Source organism: Saimiri boliviensis, chromosome 12 (assembly GCF_048565385.1).
Source record: "Saimiri boliviensis isolate mSaiBol1 chromosome 12, mSaiBol1.pri, whole genome shotgun sequence".
Classification (NCBI taxonomy): domain Eukaryota; kingdom Metazoa; phylum Chordata; class Mammalia; order Primates; family Cebidae; genus Saimiri; species Saimiri boliviensis.
This window is the reverse complement of record NC_133460.1, coordinates 28,777,783-28,801,817: the sequence shown is the minus strand read 5'-3', so window position 1 is coordinate 28,801,817 and position 24,035 is coordinate 28,777,783. Positions and strand designations below refer to the sequence as shown.

Here is a 24,035-nt window from a genome sequence, read left to right as displayed (position 1 = left end):
CTGCCTATAGTCTCAGCTACTCAGGAAGCTGAGGCAGCAGAATCAGTTGAACCCAAAAGGCAGAGACTGTGCAGTGAGCCAAAAACGTGCCACTGCACTCTAGCTGGGCAAGAGAGCGAAACTTTGCATCCAGAAAAAAAAAAAAAAAAAAAAAAAAGAATAGTACTTTCGTTCCATATTAAAATCCTTCCAGAATAAAGTATTGAAGAAAAAATAAAGCACAAGAATTGGAACACAGAGAGAAAATAAATTACATTTTCCTAAGTCTTTTTGACTTAGCAAAGTCAAAAAAATGAAGATATATAAGGAAGATAAATGCTTCTGGTTTGGAACAAACACATTGAGGAAATACTGAGAGTGCTCAAAATTCCAGTAAGAAAAAACAATTCTGCCTTTTTTTTTTTTTGAAACGGAGTTTCGCTCTTGTTACCCAGGCTGGAGTGCAATGGCGCGATCTCCGCTCACCGCAACCTCCGCCTCCTGGGTTCAGGCAATGCTCCTGCCTCAGCCTCCTAAGTAGCTGAGATTACAGGCACGCACCATCATGCCCAGCTAATTTTTTGTATTTTTAGGAGAGACGGGGTTTCACCATGTTCACAAGGATGGTCTCGATCTCTCGACCTTGTGATCCACCCACCTCGGCCTCCCAAAGTGCTGGGATTACAGGCTTGAGCCACTGCACCCGGCACAATTCTGCCTTTTTAAGACACTCTTCTTATTCCATTTTGTATCCCTAGCACAGTGAAAGTATGTAAGTAACACTAAATAAAAACAATGACGGAAAAAAGGCCAACTAAAACTAACTCCCTCTCTTCCATATCCAGGCCCAGCCAGAACCTGCTCAGCTTCAACTCTTTGGATCACCGACCCAGGAGCTGTAAATGAATGGCAGCAGCTATTAACTTCCACACTTTTGCCAGTTTCCCTCACCACCAAGCCAACTGCTACAGTCTTTTTTCAGGCTTCATATCAATTAAGATCTCAGGTTTCCAGAACTTGAGAATCTCACGGATAGCACATGATGACTGGATCTCAGGATGGTCAATGAGTCCCCAAACATAGAACAAAGGTAACACTGGGTAAAACTATTCTGACAGATATATGCTATTTCATGAGAGTGAGTTCTAACTGCTAAAGGAAGATACTTTGTGAAAGAAACATTGTTTTTGGGTGAGATGTAGGAGCACTTGCCCTTTAAAGTCTCTTCAATTGTAAGATTTTGCTAGTAAGTTGACAACCTGTATAAACTCATTTTATCAAACAAAAAAATTAAGTTTATCAAACTATAAAGCTATACCCAACTTTAAAATGCAGGTTTGGGCCAGGCGCGGTGGCTCAAGCCTGTAATCCCAGCACTTTGGGAGGCCGAGGCGGGTGGATCACGAGGTCAGGAGATCGAGACCATCCTGGTCAACATGGTGAAACCCTGTCTCTACTAAAAATACAAAAAAATTCGCTGGACATGGTGGCGTGTGCCTGTAATCCCAGCTACTCAGGAGGCTGAGGCAGGAGAATTGCCTGAACCCAGGAGGCAGAGGTTGCGGTGAGCTGGGATCGCGCCACTGCACTCCAGCCTGGGTAACAAGAGTGAAATTCCGTCTCAAAAAAAAAAAAAAAAAAAAAAAAAATGAATGTTTATATAATTATAACATTCTAAAACAACTAAATATGTAACCATGATTTATACTGATAAATTTTAATTGCCCAGATGCCCACTATCCAGTGTCATATTGAAGGACAGATGGGAAGAAAAAATTAAGTCCAGAATGTTCCTTAAAGAGTTAGACAAAAGATAGTGCCAGAAGGGTATAGTTTTAAACCATAGGGGAATGATAAAAGTAAAAGTACAGGCTGGGCACCATGGCTGATGCTTGGAATCCCACCACTTGGGAAGCCAACACCAGCAGATGGCTAGAGCTCAGGAGCCTGTGACTAGCCTGGGAAAAATGGTGAAATCCCACCTCTACAAAAAATACAAAAAATTAGTCAGGTACAGTGGCGTGCACCTGTAGTCCCAGCTACTCAAGACACTGAAGCAGGAGAATCACTTGAGCCCAAGAGGTCGAGGCTACAGTGAGACATGATCGCACCACTGCACTCCGGCCTGGGCGAGAGGAGTGAAACCCAGTCTCAACAACAACAAAAAGAAAGAAAGTAAAGGTATAAATATTTGAGAATTGAAACTGACACTGATGTTATGGTTAGTTTTATCAATGACCCAGCAGCAGTCTTAAAGGCAAAACAAGATGGCCAACATCCCAAGTAAAACACAACCAATCCTGCAAGCTGAAAACCTGTATAGTCAGGCTAACTATACAGACAATGAATGCTTACAAGCAGGGAAGACAGGCAGCAGCTGACTAAAAAGATAGAAATCAAACCATAAGCAAGGCAAGCAGAGGATACAATCTATCAACACAAATATAACAGATACAAATAACCAGATGACATTTCATGAATGAAAGCACCAAGAATTGCTCCATGATCAAAACCTTACCTAGAAACCACAGGTACTTAAATCCAGGTATGTTTCAACCTAATCTATCAAATTCTATCTTTATTTTTCTCACCAGCAAATGACAACTTTTCTGAATCATCATTTCAACTATGTTCTTACTAGAAGTTTTCTTCACCCTTCTCATCTTCTTTCTGGACATGTATGCCTACAGCCAGCCCTCAATCAGGATATTAACAACTTCTCTATATTCCTGGGAGATGTTAAAGTAAATTCTCACAAACAAGTATGCTTAAGAGTTAATGCTTTCTAACACAAGGTAAAGGGGCAGGGAGAGGGAAGGGGGACTTCTCGGCCAGACTCTGTCAGCAGTACTAAAGTGAAGAAGATGGTCGGCGTAGTCAAGAAATTGGTTACATACATGAGGATTGAGAAAATAAGAACACATGTGGAGGTAAAGGGAAACCAGATTTCTCTTGGTGAAGAGAAGTAAAATATGGCAAATGACAAGTCTAGCATAAAACATAGTATTGGACTAGAATCAGAAATATTAGTGTGAACTCATGGTTCTAAACATATATAGAGGCCGGGTGGGTGGCTCAGGCCTGTAATCCTAGCACTTTGGGAGGCTGAGGTGGGTTAATCATCTGAGGTAAGGAGTTCGAGATCAGCCTGGCCAACATAGCAAAACCCTGTCTCTACTAAAAATACAAAAAAGCCATGCATGGTGGCACATGCGTAATCCCAGCTACACGGGAAGCTGAGGAAGGAGAATCACTTGAATCAAGGAAGTGGAGGTTGCAGTGAGCCGAGACTGCGCCACTGCACTCCAGCCTTTCCGATGGAAGCGAGACTCCATCTCAAAAAAAAAAAAGTTACATAGAATGATCATGAAATAGGCATGTGTCTGAATATGAAAGAGTGTATGGATATTTTTACATGTTTCCTAGCTGTCTACTCAAAGACAGCCTAGAAGCAATGACATTTCAGAAGAAATAACCATACCGAGTAGTGAGCAACAACTCTCTTGTCGCCAGGCTGGAGTGCAGTGGCGCAATCTTGGCTCACTGCAACCTCCACCTCCCCAGGTTCAAGCAATTCTCCTGCCTCAGCTTCCTGAGTAGCTGGGATTACAGGCACCCACCACCGTGTGTGGCTAATTTTTTTATTTTTAAGTAGAGATGGGGTTTCGCCACCTTGTCCAGGATGGTTTCAATCTGTTGACCTTGTAATCCGCCTGCTTTGGCCTCCAAAAAGTGCTGGGATTACAGGCGCGAGTCACTGTGCCCAGCCTAAAAATACATATATACATTCTAATATACATGGATGGGAAGAAAAGATACACCTTACAATAGAAGGCCAAATACTAGTAACTGTAGAACAAATGCTATAATTAGGACATCACATTTGGCAACGAATGTTGTAAAAACTAACTCAAGCAAGAATCAATGCTAAAACTAGGGGATCAAAGTCTAATCAAGAAAGGTGATGAACCTGATAGATACCATCTTAACCAAGTGATCAGTTAACATTAATAGTAATGGTAAAAACAGATATTGAGTACCACCTGATGGGACACAGCAAGAAAATGGCATCTCCTCTGTACTGCCATCAAAACTGTGTAACATAAATCAAATCTTGAGAAAGCACCAAACACAAACTAAAGGATATTCGACAAAATAACTGGCCTTAACTCCCCCAAAGATGTAAAAGCCATGAAAAGTCCAGGAAACACAGATCCCATGGCAGACTGAAGGAGAGTAGAGACTTGGGACAACTAAACGTAACATGTGATTCTGGATTAGATCATGGGTTCTTTGTTTAGGAGATGTGGGGGTGTGGTTTAGTTGTTTTGCTATAGAAAACATTACTGGGACAACTTGAAATTTGAATGGGATCTGTGGATTAGACAACGGATGACATCAATGTCTGATGGGTATGCTGTGGCAATATGTGAAGTGCTCTCGTTTTTAGAAGGTACAAACTAGGTATTTGGGAATAATGGGCATCATATCGGAATTTACTATCAAGTCACACACACATATATATACATCAATGGGAGAAGGATGCATTTCACCCTCCAGGAGACATTCGGCAATGTCTAAAGACATTTTGGGTTGTAACAACAAGGAAAGGCAGGGAGGGGTGCTACTGAAAACTAGTGGATAGAGGCCAGGGATGTTGCTGAACATCCTCCAGTATACAGGGCCAGCCTCCAAAACAAGAATTATTCAGTCCAAAATTATCAATAGTGCTCAGGCTGAAAAACTATGATAAAGGAGGAGGCAAACTCTTACCACTCTAAGTCATGGACTACCTCTTCACCACTTGGAAATGGGGCCACTGATATCCTTAAATCTAATCGGATTAGAGAGCCAGAAAATCCAGATACTCCCACTGACTACCAAGTACACAAGGGTGTTTCTATTATAACAGAGAATGAGCCAGACACAATGGCTCTTGCCTGTAATTCCAGCACTTCAGAAAGCTGAAGAGAACAGATCACCTGAGCCCAGGAGTTCAAGACCAGCCTGGGGAATATAATAAGACCCCATCTGTACAAAAAAATACAAAAATTAGCAAGTGTGGTGTCATGTGACTATAGTCCCAGCTACAGATACTAGCTACCCTCAGGAGGCTGAGATGCAATGAGCCATGCCATGACACTGCACTCCAGCCTATGCAACAAAGCGAGACCATGTTTCAGAGACCACGTTTCAAACAAAAACAAACAAAAACAGGGACTGGAATGACTGTTGAGAACATTTCCTATATCCACCTAACTGGCCTCCTGGCGCCTCTGCAAGATAACTTATGTAAAACTTCCTTGGAGAACTGAGCTTTCCATGAATCCTAATTTCTCATATAAAAACAAACCTGTGTCATTTACATAAGTAAACCTCTTCTGGGAATAAAATGCTAGGGCTACACATAAGATCCTGCTCCTGTTAAGTGGTAAAATCAACTGAAGTTGGCTCCTAAAAGTTGTGTTTATTCTAGTTTTGTTTCTAAGTAGGTTTTGTGAGAATTCATTTATATTTACTATACATCTTTTAATTAGAAAATATTTTTTAGCGAGGTGCGGTGGCTCATGCCTGTACTCCCAGCACTTTGGGACGCTGAGGCGGGTGGATTACTTGAGGCCAGGAGTTGGAGACCTGCCTGCCCAACATAGTGAAACCCCGTCTCCACTAAAAATAAAAAAATAAAAAAACTAGCCGGGCGTGGTGGTGGACATCTGTAATCCCAGCCACTTGGGAGGCTGAGGCAGGAGAATCACTTGAAACTGGGAGGCAGAGATTGCAGTAAGTCGAGATCACACCACTGCACTCCAGCCTGGGCAACAAGAGCAAAAACTCCATTACAAAAAAAGAAAAGAAAAGAAAGAAGAAAATATTTTTTTATTTTGTATGTCCTTTTAGATTTTGCCTGCAGTTCATACTTTGAAATGATCACCCAGTAGTGTCTTATCTAGCATTGTCTAAATCTGAGCATCATACGGTAGAATCAAACTTCAGTAGGAAACCACCAGTTATTAATACATTTTCCATTCAAATACTAATTTCAGAACAAAACATAAACTATTATTCTTAATAGGGCTACTCTGAATTAATCTGCCTTTATGTTTGGGGAAAAAATAGCTGAGACATTGCATGAAAGATGTTGTGGGATGTATGTTGATCTTTTGGCCCCATTTGTTAATTACTTATTTGAACACTGTCCTGTTCTATTGTTAGTTTTCTTCACCATTTACTGTATAGTCAACTTTTAAATTTCTGTAATATGAGACCTTTCTCTATCTTTTAAATTATTGTTATTTAAAGTTAATAAATCCAGATTATGTTTCTTATACTTGGGCAACATCAAAATGAATAAAGGCTTTGCCTTGCCAAAAAAAAAAAAAAAAGTTAAGGCTACTATGTTAAAACATAGTTTGTTAAGACACAGCTTTGGCTGGATGCGGTGGCTCACCTATGTAATCCCGGTACTTTGGAAGGTCAAGGTGGGCAAATCACTTGAGGTCAGCAGTTCAAGACCAGCCTGGCAAACAGGTAAAACCCCATCTCTACTAAAAATATAAAAATTAGCTGGGCATTATGGTACACGTCTGTAATCCCAGCTACTCAGAAGGCCAAGGCAGGAGAATTGCTTGGACCCAGGAGGCAGAAGTTGCAGTGAGCCAAGATCATGACACTGCACTGCAGCCTGGGGGATAGAGTAAGACTCCATCTCAAAAAAGATACAGCTTTACTCATATTACATTTTTCAAATAAGCTGTCTCATAGCCCTTTTTGTTTTATAAATTAGCAATAATTTTCTTAATTTTCTCTGACACTATCACGTTGCATCCATCAACAGTAAATAGGTCTGCTGCTGACTCAGTTGCCATGACCTGATTTACTTTAGACCAGACAGATTCCTTTGTAATCAGGTCAAGTACATGTACACTGCTGCCTTCTAAGTTATGTTAGTAACAAAAGAAATTACTCCAATATTAAGTTCAAAACTAAAAAAACAGAACACAAATAGGTACAAATGAACTCAACTGAACACAGAATTAACATAAGCAGACAATATAAAAATCATTTCAACTAATTTTAACATACTACCATGGCTGTTCATCCTAAGTAAACTATAATCTAAAGACAAAACAAATTACAAAGAAATTAAAATTTGCTCAATATATTTATTGCTCATATTATTGGAATTATTTATATATATATATGTATGCTATAGGATAAAGTAAGTAAGTACACAATTCTGTAATGCTAAATTTGAAATAAAAGTATCACTAATATAAACCCATGGTTCATTTTTCAACATACTTTCTAACTCTTATCTGAAGAAAGAGCCTAGAAGTGATGAACACACTCAGCACTCAGATCTTGGTTTCTAAGTACTAATGTCCACAAAAATGACCAAGGTTCCTAGAAAAACAGATGATTCCATAACTTAAACAGGGAATCTACAAGATAAGCCTAAGCCATCTTATGGTACCGAAGGCAAGGAAAGTGCTCAAAGATGATACGTTATTTCAAAAGGATACAAGAGACACCTTGAAATGGTTCACATTGGCCCAATCTGAAACAAACTTCAACTTAAAAAAAAAGGGCAAAATCAACCATAAAATATTTAGTAAATATTTATTTTTATTGCTTATATTTAACATATGCAAGATGTTTTGATATACACAGTGATTACTACAAGCAAGCAAATTAACACATCCATCACTTTCCATAGTTTACCCTAAATCTACTCTCTTAGCAAATATCCTATATATATTATTAACTACAAGCCTCCTACTATATATCAGATAGCTACATTTATTCATCCTATGTAACTGCAAGTATGTACTATCTAACCAACACTGCCCTATTTCCTCCCCCTCCTCATCCCTGGTAACCACCATTCTATTCTGTTTCTACACATTCAACTATTTATAGTTTGACACATAAGTGAGACCATGCAGTTTTTAACATTCTTTGTGTCTGCGTTATTTAACTTAGCATAATGTCAGTAAGTAAAACTGTTACCCGATAAGCAAAAATTACTGAATCTATAGATGAGGACAGCGGAAGGAAGGGAAGGAGAAGAGAAATGAAGGTTCCTCTTTACAAAATTCCAGCTATTAAATGTGTAAGAAATAACGATTAGAAAACTCATCATTCTATATATAACTCGAGCAATAAATGATGTAGGCAAAGCCCAACAATGGATACAAAAATATGAGGTAAGACAGTAATGCAGAATAGGGCACGCACATGGTGCCAGACTAGCACTCTGAAGTTTACTACTAAATTATAAAAGGAGAAATGTATTTTTATTTTGGAAAGAACTGGTGATCACAACCTTAACTAGGTGGTCAAACAATGAAAAAAGTGGAATAAACAGGCATCATGAAACTTCTGATGTAAAGCATCATACACAATGCAACTGCTGAAATAGTCTTACCACCGTGCCCCCTAAAAAACAGTCTAACCTAAATTTAATCCAACTTCAAGACTTAAATTCCGGAGCTTTAATACAGTGGGGCAACAAGTTAAATAGCAACACTAGGAAACAATCAGATAAATTCTGAACGTAGAACTTTCTGTATCCTGGGCTCTTAAAAAAAACATCAGGGTCAAGGGAAATTTTTTTCAAAGGAGGGGACTCTTCAAAACTAAAAGAGATATAATTAACTGATTATGGTTTGGAAAAAAAACATGAAGACATTTTGAAGATGAGAAAAACCGAATACACAGTGATTATCAGATTTTACCAAAGAATTACTAGGAATTGACATAAGTGTTATATAACCACCCGTACAAGACCTTTTTCTTAAGAAATTCAGGCAACTTACTTTTCAAATAAGACCATATATATTTATTTAATATAATAAGTACTACACATTATACAATAAACACATGAAGAGAAGAGACCATGTACAATTATGGTCAAAATGTTAATTGGAAAGCAATCTAGGTAGAGGGATATGAGTACTCATTTTACTGCCCTTTCCCATTTTCTGCATATTTCAAATTTTCACTTATTTATTTATTTATAAGAGACAGGGTATCACTCTGTTGCCCAGGCTGGAGTAAAATGCTGTGATCATAGCTCACTGCAGCCTTGAACTCCCAGGTTCAAGTGACTTTCCTGCCTCAACCTCCCAATTACCTGGGACTACAAACAAGTCGCCATGCCCAACTATATATTTTTTTTTAAGAGATGGAGTTGCCAGGCGCGGTGGCTCACGCCTGTAAATCTCAGCACTTTGGGAGGCCGAGGTGGGTGGATCACGAGGTCAGGAGTTCGAGACCAGCCTTAACAAGATGGTGAAACATTGTCTCTACTAAAAATACAAAAATTAGATGGGTGCAGTGGCAGGTGCCTATAATCCCAGCTACTCAAGGGGCTGAGGCAGGAGAATTGCTTGAACCTGGGAGGAGGAGGTTGCAGTGAGCTGAGATTGCACCACTGCACTCTGTAGCCTGGGTGACAGAGTAAGACTCTATCTCAAAAAAAAAAAAAAAAAGATAGGGCCAGGTGCATTGGCTCACACCTGTAATCCCAACACTTTGGGAGGCCAAGGCAGGCAGATCAACTGAGGCCAGAAGTTCGAGACCAGACTGGCCAACATGATGAAACACCATCTCTACTAAAAACACAAAAAATTAGTCAGGCATGGGCTACTCGCCTGTAGTCCCAGCTACTCAGGGGGCTGAGGCAGGAGAATTGCTTGCACTTGGGAGACAGAGGTTACAATAAACTGAGATCATGCCACTGCACTCCAGCCTGGGCAACAGAGCAAGACTATGTCTCAAAAACTTTTTTAGGCCAGGCGCTGTGCCTCACGCCTGTAATCCCAGCACTTTGGGAGGCTGAGACGGGCAGATCACAAGGTCAGGGATCAAGACCATCCTGGCTAACACAGTAAAACCTCATCTCCACTAAAAATACAAAAAAATTAGCCAGAGTGGTGGTACACACTTGTAGTCCCAGCTATTCAGGAGGCTGAGGCAGGAAAATCACTTGAACCCGGGAGGCAGAGGTTGCAGTGGGCCAAGATCGCACCACTGCACTCCAGCGTGGGCAACAGAGAGAGACTTTGTCTTAAAAAATATATGTATTTTAAAAAAGATCAAAAGATGTTATTTGGCGTTTTTACTGCACTGACATTTGTATGGATGGGTAAAATTGCTGGTGCCTTGGCGTGAATAAAGGTAGGCTCTCTGAACTGCTACATACTATGTAGCAGTAGAAAAGTAAAATGTCAGTTTCACTTAAAGCCCTTAATGAAGGAATAAAAATGATTAATTTTATTACATCTCCACCACTCAATATACTAATAATTTCTGTGACAAAACAAGTATGCATAAAACACTGCTGCGGCATGCAAAGCACACTAGTTGTATGGAGGGAAAAAACACCACTGTTTAAGTTGCAAGCCAAACTAACTACTTTTTCTCAAACATTATTCTTTTTTGAGACGGAGTCTAACTCCATCAACAGGCTGGAGTGCAGGGGCGCGATCTCAGTGCACTGCAACCTCCGCCTCCCGGGTTCAAGCGATTCTCCTGCCTCAGCTTCCTGAGTAGCTGGAACTACAGGCACACAACACCACACCCAGCTAATTTTTTGTATTTTTAGTAGAGAGAGGGTTTCACCATGTTGGCCAGGATGGTCTCAAGCTCTTACTTAACCTCATGATCCACCTGCCTTGACCTCCCAAAGTGCTGGGATTACTGGCATGAGCCACCACAGCCGGCCTCAAATATCATTCTTTACTAGAAAGACTGACAAACTATGCTGATTCAAACGTGGGAATTTGGCAGGTATTTTCTCAAAAACAAACAGTAAATCTCTCACTGCCAGTTGTTTTCCTTGAAGTATTTGCTTCCAATTAAAAAAAAAAAAAACTGAACTTTCAAGCAAAAACGACTTTTAGAGAACTTATATCGGCCGGGCGCAGTGGCTCACACCTGTAATCCTAGCACTTCCGGAGGCCAGGGTGGGCGGATCACCTGAGGTCAGGAGTTCAAGACCAGCCTGGCCATGGTGAAACCCCTTCTTTGGGGGGGGAAAAAAAAGAAAAAGAAAAAAAAGAACTTATATCTACCACTGTTAACTTGACAGGTTCCCAGTACTTACAAACTTTTCTGAGTTTGGCAGTCGTATTAATGTGGGTTTTTCTTAATACTGTATAATGAAATGTGTCATCATTTGAAAGACGTGCATAATTTATTGTTACCAGTATTTTGCAACTGACTAGTGTACGATGTTACAAAGCATGTATGGGTAAACACTCATTCAAAATGCAAGACAAAGCAACAGATCTTAATATAATGGTATAAAAGGTTACTGGCATGGTTTTAGATTCCAAGTTGCAACTAAGAAACTCCCATTTCTTGAGTTCTGGGGTAGTACTGTATATATAAGAATATCCAAAATTACCTGAAAAGGCTATAAAATACAATGACATAGCACCGTGAAGTCAGAGTTTTCTAGACATTCAATGTCTCAGCTAAGCACGTGGGAGTACAAAAGCATAACATAATTACAGTGAAAAGATTCCTAAATGGGCTCTTTAGGTAAAAGAAGAAAAATCAAAAATAAGGGCATAAAAATTGAACACATTCATTCTTTAGTTACTTAAAAGCAATTCAATCTACAAGAATAAAAGTTACTGACAACTTCTAATTGTATCTTTAAATAACAAAATACTAAAACAAGCTCTTTAAGGAATGTTTTACAAAAAAGGTGAATTCAGACAAATCATTCTCAATACCTACGCTGGACCATATTACACTTTGGGAGGCCAAGGCAGGCAGATAATCTGAGCCTAGGAGTTGAAGACCAGCCTGGGCAACAAAGTGAAACCCCATCTCTACAAAAAATACAAAAGTTAGCAAGGTGTCGTGGTGCACACCTGTAGTCCCACTTATTCAGGAGTCTGAAGTAGGAGGATCACCTGAGCCCAAGGAGGTTAAGGCTGCCCTGAACCGTGATCATGCAACTGCACTACAGCCTGGGTGGGAGTGAGATCATCTCAAAACAAAAGAAGAGGAGGAATAAAATTTGCCCTAACCTTATGCCATATACAAAAATTAACTTAAAATAGAACAAAAACCTAAACATAAGGCCTAAACCTATAAACTCTTGGAAGAAAACATAGATGAAAAGGTATGTACTGGATTTGGCAACAATTTCTCACATACGACACTAAAAGCACAGACAACAAAAGAAAACTTAAAATGTTTTTACATCAAAGGACAGTATCAAGGCAGTGAAAAACAACAGAATAGCAGAAAATATCTGTAAATCATGTAACTGATAAGGATTAACATACTACTACAACTCAATAAAAACAAAAAAACTCAATTCAAAAATGGGCAAACAGCTAGACATGGTGGCTCATGCCTGTAATCCCAAAACTTTGGGAGACCAAGGCAGATGGATCACCTGGGGTCAGCAGGTCGAGACCAGCCTGATGAACATGGTGAAACGTCATCTCTACTAAAAATACAAAAGTAGCCAGGCATGGTGTCACATGCCTGTAATCCCAGCTACTTGGGAGGCTGAGGCAGGAGAATTGCTTAAACCCGGGAGGAGGAGGGTTGCAGTGAGCCAAGATGGTACCATTGCACTCCTGCCCGGGTAACAAGAGCAAAACTCCATCTCAAAATAAAAAACCAAAAATGGGCAAAGGACTTGGACATTTCTTCAAAACCAGCCAATAAGCACATAAAACATGCTCAACATCATTAATCATTAGCGAAGTGCAAATTAAACCACAATGAGATACCACTTCACACCTATTAGGCTATGATCAAAAAACACAAATAGAAGTGTTGGTAAGGATATGAAGAAACTAGAGCCCTCATACACTGCTGGTAGCAATGTAAAGCGGTTGCAGCTACCACAGAGAACAGTTTGGCAGCTACTCAAAAAGTTACAGGCCTACCATATTAATCTAGGAAATCCACTCCTAGGTATATACCCAGAAGAACTGAAAGCAGAGACTCAAACAGAGAGATCTGTATGCCAACCTTCATAGCAGCATTATTCACAGCAGCCAAAAGGTGAGAACAATTCAAGTGTCCATCAACAGATGAATAAACAAAATGTGGAAGGTGTGGGGGTGTGGCGGTGTGGGGATGTGTGTCACATACAATGGAATATTATTTATATATATATATATATATATATATAAAACTCGCATACAATGGAATTTTATTCAGCCACAAAAAGGAGTGAAATTTTGACATACAGTAAGACAGATGTACCTTAGAAACATCCGGCTTAGTGAAATAAATCAGACGCAAAAGGACAAATATTATATGATTCTACCTACACAAGATAGTTAGAAAAGGCACATTCCTAGAGATAGAGTAGAACAGTGTTGATTAGGCGTGGAGTGGGTTATTGGTTAATGGGTAAAGAGTTTTTGTTGGATATGATAAAAAGGTTTTGGGTACAGATAATTAACATCGTGAAAGTGCCACTGACTTGTATACTTGAGAATGGTTTAAAAAATGTGTATTTTACAATTAAAAAAAAATGGTTACATTTCAACAAATGACTTACATATATCCTTTGAAAGACAGTTGCTGTTTATTAGTGACTTTCAAATTAAAAATTAAGAGTTGGGCCCTCCAATAACAAATAAATAATAAAAAAATCACTGATAGTGCTTTACTTACCCGTTTGGGGCCACTAAAAATCTTTCTGGTGTTTTCTTTTGATTTATCTCCTTGTTTATTTATGGGTTTCTTCACACTTTCAGGCACACCAGGCAAGTCCTCTGTAAAATCCAAGTTTTCTGAAATGGTAACCAAAACTATCTAACTTACTAACATTTCAAATTACCTACCAGACAACCCATGAAGATTAAATATATATGAATGAATGAAAATGGGAATTAAAGAATAAAGGAATCAGAGCACCAGAGCTGAAAAAATACTCCCCAGAATAGGAAGTTTCATTCTGCCATTCTTCTCCCTTCCTGATTGTCCCTTCCATAAGAGAAATCATAAACCTGGTTGCTGCCTATGTGTTCTAGTCCTATTTTATGTTAAATGGCAAAATTAAATCTTTTCCAAAATAATTTTCTTATTTTCGAGAGGTCACATAACTGCTGGATATCTATGGATACTGACACTGGAATGGTCTAGTTCATATACACACAAAACATCATGTGGTATCCACCTGTACCATTTTTCAGGAACTTTAAATCCACTAAATCATGTTGGCCTTTAAAGAATGCCTGTTGGCAACTATAAAAGCCACACTTAAAACACCAGAAAAGGAGGACAGTTATCCTTGGCAAGAGATTTAAAATGACCTAATACAACAAAGTTTAATGATTTGTCAGTCTTCAAACACAACTAACCAAAGAATCAGCTTATTTCCCAACTGGTTAAAAATATGTATCTTTATCTAAGCTAAACAAAAAAAGGAAAATAGGAAGACTTTTCTCTATTCCAATGCTTAAAATTTTTTGCTGTTTCACATATGGTATGAAGACTGAAATTTCAACTTTCAGTAGATCAACCAAATGGCCTCTAATTTTCAAATGTTATTTATTATCTACTTTAAGTTTCTCAAAGGGAGTCTAATTTCACATTTTAAAGCTTTAAAAGTTTTACTACCCAAGGTGTAAATTTCAGCCACAGATTTTCAATTGCAGACTAGGATAACTTGCTATCCAAGTCAGAATAAAAGCTAAGTAAACTGCAGCAGGACAAGGGCACCGGTATTGTATAGCAGCATTTATCATTCTCCTGAGGAACCAAACATCTAGCTATTCTGCCCAGCCATATCTCAAGAGACTACAGCAAGGCTGCTGCAAACTTCCATTATTCAAAAAGGATTCAAAGATAACACTGGAAGTATTCCTTTTTTGGGGGGCAGGGGTGAGCCCCTAGGGTACTCCTGTGTATGTCTAGTTTTGAAGAATAAATTGAACAAAACTATTTTTAGACCAAATAAAGCAAAATGGTAGATAATCTCAAGAATGACTTATATTCTACAAGAGAATCTATATTTTAAAATACTATTATAATTCTAATTTACCATAATGACACTTCTGTGGCCCTATCAGGACAAAAGCTTTACTTAATATGTAAACCAATCCAGAAAAACTGTATTTGGTTAAGAAACCATGTATCCCAGAGGCTTTCACAAATTCTTCCTCACTAGACAGTCAATCCACTTCATAAAGTCCTTGTAAGGTAATGACTTAATTATAGCAGAGCTAACCTATTTCTTTTGTCTGTCTCTCACAGTGGAGACTGAACTCCTAGAGGACCTTTAGTCATTACTGGCTCTACAATCTCCCACAAATTAAATTTCCACAGCTAAGAGTGAATACATACTTACCTGGCACTTTTCAATTTTACTGAACCAACCTAAGAGGGTTTGAGGGTATTTTGAATGTTTATTAGCTTTAATTCAACCACAAAGGGTTTTTTAATTCTAATTTTCTGTTATTTCCCTCATTATAACCATCTGTTATCAGTATAGTTCTAAAGGTCCAAAATCTAACCTATGTCTTCACTGCATTTGGATTTGTCAAAGTGAAAACATCATGTTGCTTGGTGCCCCTGCCCAATATACCTATATGCTTTAAAATTCTCAAGTGCTAAAGGTTAAATTAAAACCTAAATATGAAGACTCTCCAATTTACAAATTGGTTCCTTACAACCTGGGACATGATCATTAACACTTAAAATGCTGTATCTCTGGTTAAGGTAATTTGCAGTTCTCAACAAGTACTTTTAATAAATATAACAACCTAAAATTGAGTATCTGGGAAGAAACTACGTAGCTGTTGATTTAAGCCTGAAATGCACACTTAAAAGTAGTCCCCGTGCCATCAACAGGCGATACATGCCAGTCCCTGGTAGATGCTTGAAACCATGGAATAGTACACCAAAACCTCTATGTACTATGTTTTCTCATATACATACCCATGACAAAATTTAGTTTATAAATCAAGCACAGTAAGAGATTAACAGTAACTAAGAATAAAACAGAATCATTATAACAACATGCTATAATAAAAGTTATGTGAATGAGGACTTTCTTCTTATACTATACTCACCTATTTTCAGAATGTGGTTGACCTTGGGTAACTGAAACCACAGAAAGTGAAACTGTGGATACAGGGGAACTACTGTACTTATTATATATTTTTTTAAGTTCTTACCTGCATTATTAGTACCAGACTGACTGTCCTGGGAATTATCATTGCTTTCTGGGGGAGGCTGCAAGGAGGGTGATGGAGCCGTTTTAGTTCTTTTTTTGCTTGTCTTTCTTTCCACTTGGCAGTCTTCATCTTCATCATCTTCGCTTTCACTGAGATCATCAAAGCCAAAATATTTAATTTTGTAATTAGAACTTCCAGAACCTCCTTCATCACCTCCTGTCTCATGATCTTCAAAACCAAAAAATTCAAGTTTAACATCCTTTTTGGATTTAGTATTACTAGGTCGAAATCTAGTAGTGGTCTTAGAAGTTGCAATATCTGCCTTTTTTCTGAGACGACCAGCTTCTCCCAAATCTGCAGGAGTGGATGCAGTGAATTCATCCATGCTGCGTTCCATAGTATCCTGTATAGTAACATTACAAACTGACAAGCAAGATGGATGTAAAACAGTATAATCTCTAGTCCGTCCAACTGTCCCTCTAAAACTGGTCCCACAACTTACACCACCTTTCTTTGCCTGATTCAGGCCATCTTTACTAGATTCACTGTTTGCTTTGGCTAAGGCCTGACTGGTGCCGTCCAACAGCTTATCAAAATTTGATGCTCCTTGGGAAGATTTTGCTTTATTGGCCCTACAGTACGTCCTACAATTGGTTGGCCTAAGAACACTTTGTACAACATCATCCTCAATGGCTTCATTCAGATTTTCCAATCGATTTTTTAAATCGTCATCCTTCATCTCCAAAAGGGAATCACTATCCAAACTTAAAATACAGTCTTCTGATCTGATATCTTCAAAATCATTATCCCATTCATATAAACCAGTTCTTACAGATCCCTTGATTGAAGATACTTCTGATGGTGATTCTGGCCTTTTCCCAAACTGGGAGTTCCAAGTATCATTTGTTTCCTTGATTTCAGAAGCCACTGTAGTTTCTGCACTGGGCTTCTTAGTACTGTCGTCAGCATTTTTGTGAATATGGTGACTGTTCTTTTCATGTTCTTCATGAAAATTCTCTACTTTATCTGTAAAAATAAGTCAAAGGATAAAAACATGAGTAGTATCAATATAAAAGTTAATAAATAACAGATATGTGGTTAATCAATAGTATATGATCAATCTTCAAGGAACTGTAATTAAGTTGTGAAGAAATTTATGTTTAAATATCAGCCATTTCCTCTCCTACCTTTTCAGCATATAGCTCTCATGTCTTCTACTGACCTTTCCTCAGGCAACCAAGTCCCTTCAAATTGTAAACTCACAAGAAATTTCAGCAGGGTTAAGCAACTGAATCCAATCAGAATGGCATATAAATGACTCAGCCAAATCTTCTTAGGGGTATTATGGGCTTTTCAAATAAAGAGGCTTAAATTTAAAAATATTTAGTAAAACCTAAACCAATTGAACAGTTAATAAAAACCTTCCACTAGCATTTGTATATCTGGGATAGGGCTGCCCATAAGGTATGCTAGTTCTATCTAGAAGCCTGTCCACAGGATCAAGTTTCTCTAGCTATTTCTGTTCCTTTTTCTAATCCTAAAAGCCATATAGCCTCAAGGAACTTTTAGCAGTAGTTCTGGTTTATTAGTTAAATGGTTAACAGTGGCCATTTATGCGTATCAGCCAGTAATAAATCCTTAGCCTGACTATCATCTTGTATGTGGAGAATTCATTTTTGTTGCCTTCAATTTTTACAATCAGAAACATTCTTTTAACCTTTCCACATGAGATACAAATATGATTCCAACTGGTATTACGATTAATTCCCTCAATACTTATAGAAAAACACTGGCAAAATGTATACCTATGCCAAGCAATAAAATTACTTCCACAAAATACATCTACATTTATGAAAAGCTATTTACAAATCTCAGTATCATCAAATACAGGTGAGAGAAGTGCTTTACATGGACAGATTCACCGTATACTTTTTAATGCTAACCCAATAGGTTTTCTTCCCCAAGACAGGGTCTCATTCTGTCACCCATATTGGAATACAGTGGTGTAATCAAGGCTCACTGCAGCCTTGGAGACCTCCAGACCTCAAGTGATCCTCCCCGCTCAGCCTCCCAAGTAGCTGGAATTACAGGTATGCACCACCACACCTAGTTTGTTTGTTTATTTAACAGATGGGGTCTCACTATGGTGCCTAGGCTGGTCCTGAACTCCTGGGCTCAAGCAATCCTCCTGCCTCGACCTCCCAAAGTGTTACCATTACTGGCGTGAGCCACCTCGCCCAGCCTCCTATAGGTTTTAATATAATTTAACAGGTTAAGATTTGGTAATATCTTTTAAAACTAAAATGTGCATATGAAAGAAATGGACTTAAGTCTTGAAGCCAGCAGTTTCATTTATAAGTATTTAGAAATAACAAGAAACTCACTACAATACTGTTTCCTGCTTTTTGCTTTCATAAACAATACAAATACCAATCAATAAAGAACTAATTAAATTACAACATACCCACACACCTGAATACTATGCAGTTGTTAAGAAGAACAAGGCAGTTCTACATTGTTTATACTGTATTAAGTTGTCTATTCAAAAGCCAAAACATAAAAACTGCCAAAATTACACATTAAATACCTTAAAGTGTATTTTTTTGAGGTCCTTATCTGTTAAGTATATTTATGAATGAAATAAAACATCTATAATTTGCTTTGGTAAGGATAAAAATAAAACAAGACTGGCTGGATGCATTGGCTCACTCATGTAATCCCAGCACTTTGGGAGGGCGAGACAGGCAGAACACAAAGTCAAGAGTTTGAGACCAGCCTAACCAACATGGTGAAACCCTGTCTCTACTAAAAACACAAAACTTAGGTGGGCATGGTGGCACACGCCTGTAATTTCAGCTACTCGGGAGGCTGAGGCAGAAGAATTGCTTGAACCCGGGAGGCAGAGGTTGGAGTGAGCTGAGATCATGTGACTGCATTCCAGCCTGGGCAACAGAGCAAGACTCTGTCTCCAAAAAAAAAGAAACAAGATTGGCAATGAACTGACGTTTGTTGAAGCTGCAGATAAAAATACACACACACACACACATACACACACACACACACACACACACACACACACACACACACACAAAGAGAGACAGAGAGAGATTTTCTTTTTTTGAGACGGAGTTTCGCTCTTCTTACCCAGGCTGGAGTGCAATGGCGCAATCTTGGCTCACCGCAACCTCCGCCTCCTGGGTTCAGGCAATTCTCCTGCCTCAGCCTCCTGAGTAGCTTGGATTACAGGCATGTGCCACCATGCCCAGCTACTTTTTTGTATTTTTAGTAGAGACAGGGTTTCACCATGTTGACCAGGATGGTCTCGATCTCTTGACCTTTGATCCACCCGCCTCGGCCTCCCAAAGTGCTAGGATTACAGGCTTGAGCCACCGCGCCCGGCCTGAGATTTTCTAGACATATACACAAAAATGTATGCATCTGTGTAATGTATACCAGGTCTATACACACAAATACATACATACTTCCTTCACCTTTCTTATAAGAAAATGAAGATGACTGGGCGCGGTGGCTCACGCCTGTAATCCAAGCACTTTGGAGGCCAAGGTGGATGGATCACCTGAGGTCGGGAGTTCAAGACCAGCCTGACCAACATGGTGAAATCCCATCCTAAAAAAAAAAAAAAAGAAAAGAAAGAAAAGAAAATGAAGATACTTCCTTTGACTCCTTACCAAACCCATCATTACACAGATGAGAAGAAGAGACCCAGAGAAGCTAATGACTGCAGAGGTGGCCAATTAAACCAATAGCCAAAAGAGACTTCATAAAAAGACCCATACCAAGCTGTATTACACTACCTCTAGTGGTGGCTGCTGAAAACTGAAATGCTAGGTAGCTCACGCCTGTAATCCCAACACTTCGGGAGGTTGAGGCGGGGGGGTCACCTGAGATCAGGAGTTCAAGACCAGCCTGGCCAACATGGTGAAACCCCATCTCTACTAAAAATATAAAAATTAGCCAGGCATGGTGGCAGGTGCCTGTTATCCCAGCTACTCAGGAGGCTGAGGCAGGAGAATCGCTTGAACCCAGGAGGCAGAGTTTGCAGTGAGCCCGGACAAAAGCAAGACTTCGTCTCCAAAACAAAATAATACAAACATAGACATACATGCTGTGCCTACTAAAAACTGTGTAACAAACTGTTAACAATGTTTGTTTCAGTGTAAGGGAATTCACTTTTCACTGTTAATAAGGACATCTGGCTAGTCATCAGAGGCACCTAAAAAGCCACAGAAAAAACACAGCACATCTTAAGTGAGCAAATCTTTAGTCAAAGATTTAAATGTAAAAATTATTCTTTAAAACGTTAAGGCCAGGTGCTGTAGCTCACGCCTGTAATCTCAGCACTTTAGGAGGCTGGGGCGAGCAGATTACTTGAGGTCAATAGTTTGAGACCAGCCTGGCCAATATGGTGAAACCCCATCTCTACTAACAATATAAAAATTAGCCACGAGTGGTGCTGCACACCTGTTATCCCAGCTACTCGGGAGGCTCAGGCAAGAGAATCACTTGAACCCAGGGGGAAGAGGCTGCAGTGAGCCAAGAACACACCACTGCACTCAGCCTGGGTGACAGAGTGAGACTCCGTCTAGGGGGCAGGGGGTGGGGAACCAAAAACCAGTTAAATGTAACCCAAAACATTTTATGCTTTATAAGGTCTACCTATAAAATACAAAATTTGGCCTGGGGGGTGGCTCACGCCTATAATCCCAGCACTTTGGGAGGCCGAGGTGGGCAGATCACCTGAGGTTAGGAGTTCAAGACCAGCCTGACCACCATGGTGAAACCCCATCTCTAAAATAAAAAATAAAAATAAAATATAAAATTTAGATGAAATTTTAAAAATATAACACTAAACTAAAAACAATTTCAAAAGTACTACTCAGTTTGGCCCACTACACAGTACCATCCAAGTTATCACAACCTTCCCCTAATCCCCACCAACACAGCCTGTGGGGAGCTTCCCAGCCAACTGCCACAGCTTATCTGCACATCAAGGAACTCATTTGCTCCCTGGCCTCCTGCTAAAGCTACCCATCTCCGCCCCACCCTTGCAACAGAATAGGAAAGACACCACACACCCCAGCTACTCCTCAACCCTGGGCCTCCCTTCCAGATGGCAATTAACTCTTCAAACTAGAGACACATACCCCCGGAGGTATACAAAGGCCTTCCAAATACAGGTACAATTGTGTTTTAAGGAAATTCACTTCTAAATCCCCAACCTCTAGGTGTATATTGTTCCAAAAACTGATGTGCCAACCCACCTGGGATTAACCAATCACTCTTCTCCCAATATGCTATTACAAGTATCAGTAACAGCATATTGCTCTCCTGTCCCTAATCTTATACAGTACATTCCTCCAACCCTTCACGTAACCTATAAAGAAATAATGTGATAGACTTTTGGTTTCTGTACTTCATAATTAGGTAAAACTTTCCTGTGTGGGTAACAAATCCCATGGATGTCAGGTGATTTCCAATTAATTGCATTTCACAAAATCAAAAAGACCTAACAAATTGATTCCAATGAATTTTTATGATTGCCAAAAAATTCCAATGAATTTTTATGATTACCACATGCTTTGTGGCACACGGGAATTCAAGTAATAGGCTGGGCAAGGTGGCTCATGCCTGTAACCCCAGCATTTTGGGAGGCCAAGGCAGGTAGATCACCTGAGGTCAGGAATTCGACACCATCCTGGCCAATATGGTGAAATCCCATCTCTACCAAAAATATGGTGGCAGTCATCTATAATCCCAACTACTCGAGAGGTTGAGGTAGGAAAATTGCTTGAACCCAGAAGGTGGAGGCTGCAGTGAGCTGAGATCATGCCACTGCACTCCAGACTGGGCAAAAAGAGCAAAACTCCATCTCAAAAAAAAAAAAAAAAAACCCAGAATTCAAATAATAGAAACTGTTATAACAAAACTGTTACCATTCTTATGTTTATTTTGTTAATTTACGGCTTCTCAACATTCACACATATTAAAAAGTTGAAATAGGAATAATAGAGACATAGTAATACACACTTGTAGTCCCACCCAGAGCTACCCAGGGCACTGTGGCCAACAGTTAGTTCACTGGAGGCCAGGAGTCTGAGGCTGCAGTGTTGTGATCACACCTGTGAGTAGCACACCAGCCTGAGCAACAGCGAGGCTCCATCTCAACAACAATGAACAAAAAACAGGAATAAAACTGATGCCAAAAATTTTTTTCCAAACACTTTATACATGCTAGCAATAATATTCATTCAGATTCAGATATATATAAACTAATTGAAAAAGACCCACTCATCTCTTAAAAGGTAAATTTCCAATAAATTTTATCTTTTTTTTTTTTTTTAAACAGTCTCGCTCTATCACCAGGCTGGATTTCAGTGGTGTGATCTCGGGTCACTGCAACCTCCATCTCCCAGGTTCAAGCAAGTTTCCTGCCTCAGTCTCCCGAGTAGCTGGGACTATAGAGATGGGGTTTCACCATGTTGGCCAGGATGGTCTCAAACTCCTAACCTCGTGATCCGTCCGCCTCAGCCTCCCAAAGTGCTGGGATTACAGGCGTGAGCCACCGTGCCTGGCCTAATTTTGTCTTTATATACAGCATTCGGCTGGGCACGGTGGCTCACGCCTGTAATCCCAGCACTTTGGGAGGCCGAGGCGGGCGAATCACCTGAAGTCAGGAGTTCAAGGCCAGCCTGGCCAACACAGCGAAACCCTATCCCTACTAAAAATACAAACTTAGCCGGGCATGGTGGCAGGCTCCTGTAATCCCAGCTACTCAGGAGGCTGAGGCAGGAGAATCGCTTGAACACCAGAGGCAGAGAGGCTGCAATGAGGTGAGATTACACCACTGCACTCCAGCCTAAGCAACAGAGTGAGATTCCGTCTCCAAAATATATATATATATATTTATATATGATTCAAGTTGGATTATAGCATTCAAGCTTGATCAAATATTCTGCTGAGAGAGCATTTGATTAACAAAATAAAAGTTTGCATTGATAACTGTGATCATGATGTAGTACAGAATCATTTTTAAAACAGTTAGAGCATTACAGTCACATAAAATTCCTAAAAGCTGTGGGGTTTTTTTTGATAGAGACAGGGTCTCCCTGTGTTGCCTAGGCTGGTCTCAAACTCCTGGACTCAAGCTATCCTCCCACCTCAGCCTCCCAAAGTACTGAGATTATAGGCTTTAGCCACAGCAACCAGCCTTTTTATTTTATTTTATTTTATTTTGAGAGTCTAGCTGTCACCCAGACAGTTGTGCAATCTCCGCCTACCGCGTTCAAGTGATTCTCCTGTCTCAACCTCCTGAGTTGCTGGGATTACAGGCACGTGCCACCATTCTCGGCTAATTTTTCCATTTTTAGTAGGGATGGGGTTTCACCATGTTGGCCAGGCTGGTCTCAAACTCCTGACCTCAGTGATCTGCCCACCTCAGGCTCCCAAAGTGCTGGGATTACAAGCATGAGCCACTGCACCCAGCTACAGCTCTTAAAAGTTTGAATTTAAATACATACACATACTTTTGTACCAAGAGTAATGAAAAGGGTGACCACTAAAAGTCTAAACATAAATACTATAATCAACAGGATAAAATTCTGAAGGGGAAGTAGGATAGAAATACAACTTCAAAAAGAACAAGGAACACTACGAATATTCTGGCTATTGAAAAGCGTATTCTTTTTTTTAAACATATGAAAGTGAACACTTTCTGAGGCACAATGGGTGCTTGCAAGAAAGAAAAATTATTAAAGAAAAAATTTTAAAAAGAGAATGAACAGCAAGTAATTATGGCATTTGCAAGCAAGAAATTATAAGCCAGAGCAGTGGTTGATGACAGTAATCCCAACACTTTGGGGAGGCCAA

General features: G+C 39.6%; 1 protein-coding gene across 4 annotated transcripts in view; it reads right to left on the bottom strand.

Moving 5' to 3' along the window:
* Positions 1-24,035, bottom strand: part of WAPL (WAPL cohesin release factor) — a 92,916-nt gene that overhangs the window by 50,544 nt on the left and 18,337 nt on the right. For 3 of the 4 annotated variants that reach the window (XM_039478189.2, XM_039478190.2, XM_074382191.1), the window contains 2 exons: positions 16,149-17,174; positions 13,642-13,760 (listed from right to left, as the gene is read on the bottom strand). In XM_039478189.2, the coding sequence (XP_039334123.2) occupies positions 13,642-13,760; positions 16,149-17,174 (1,145 nt within the window). The remainder of the gene's footprint in view (positions 1-13,641; positions 13,761-16,148; positions 17,175-24,035) is intronic. The other variant, XM_039478191.2, reaches the window with a different exon arrangement.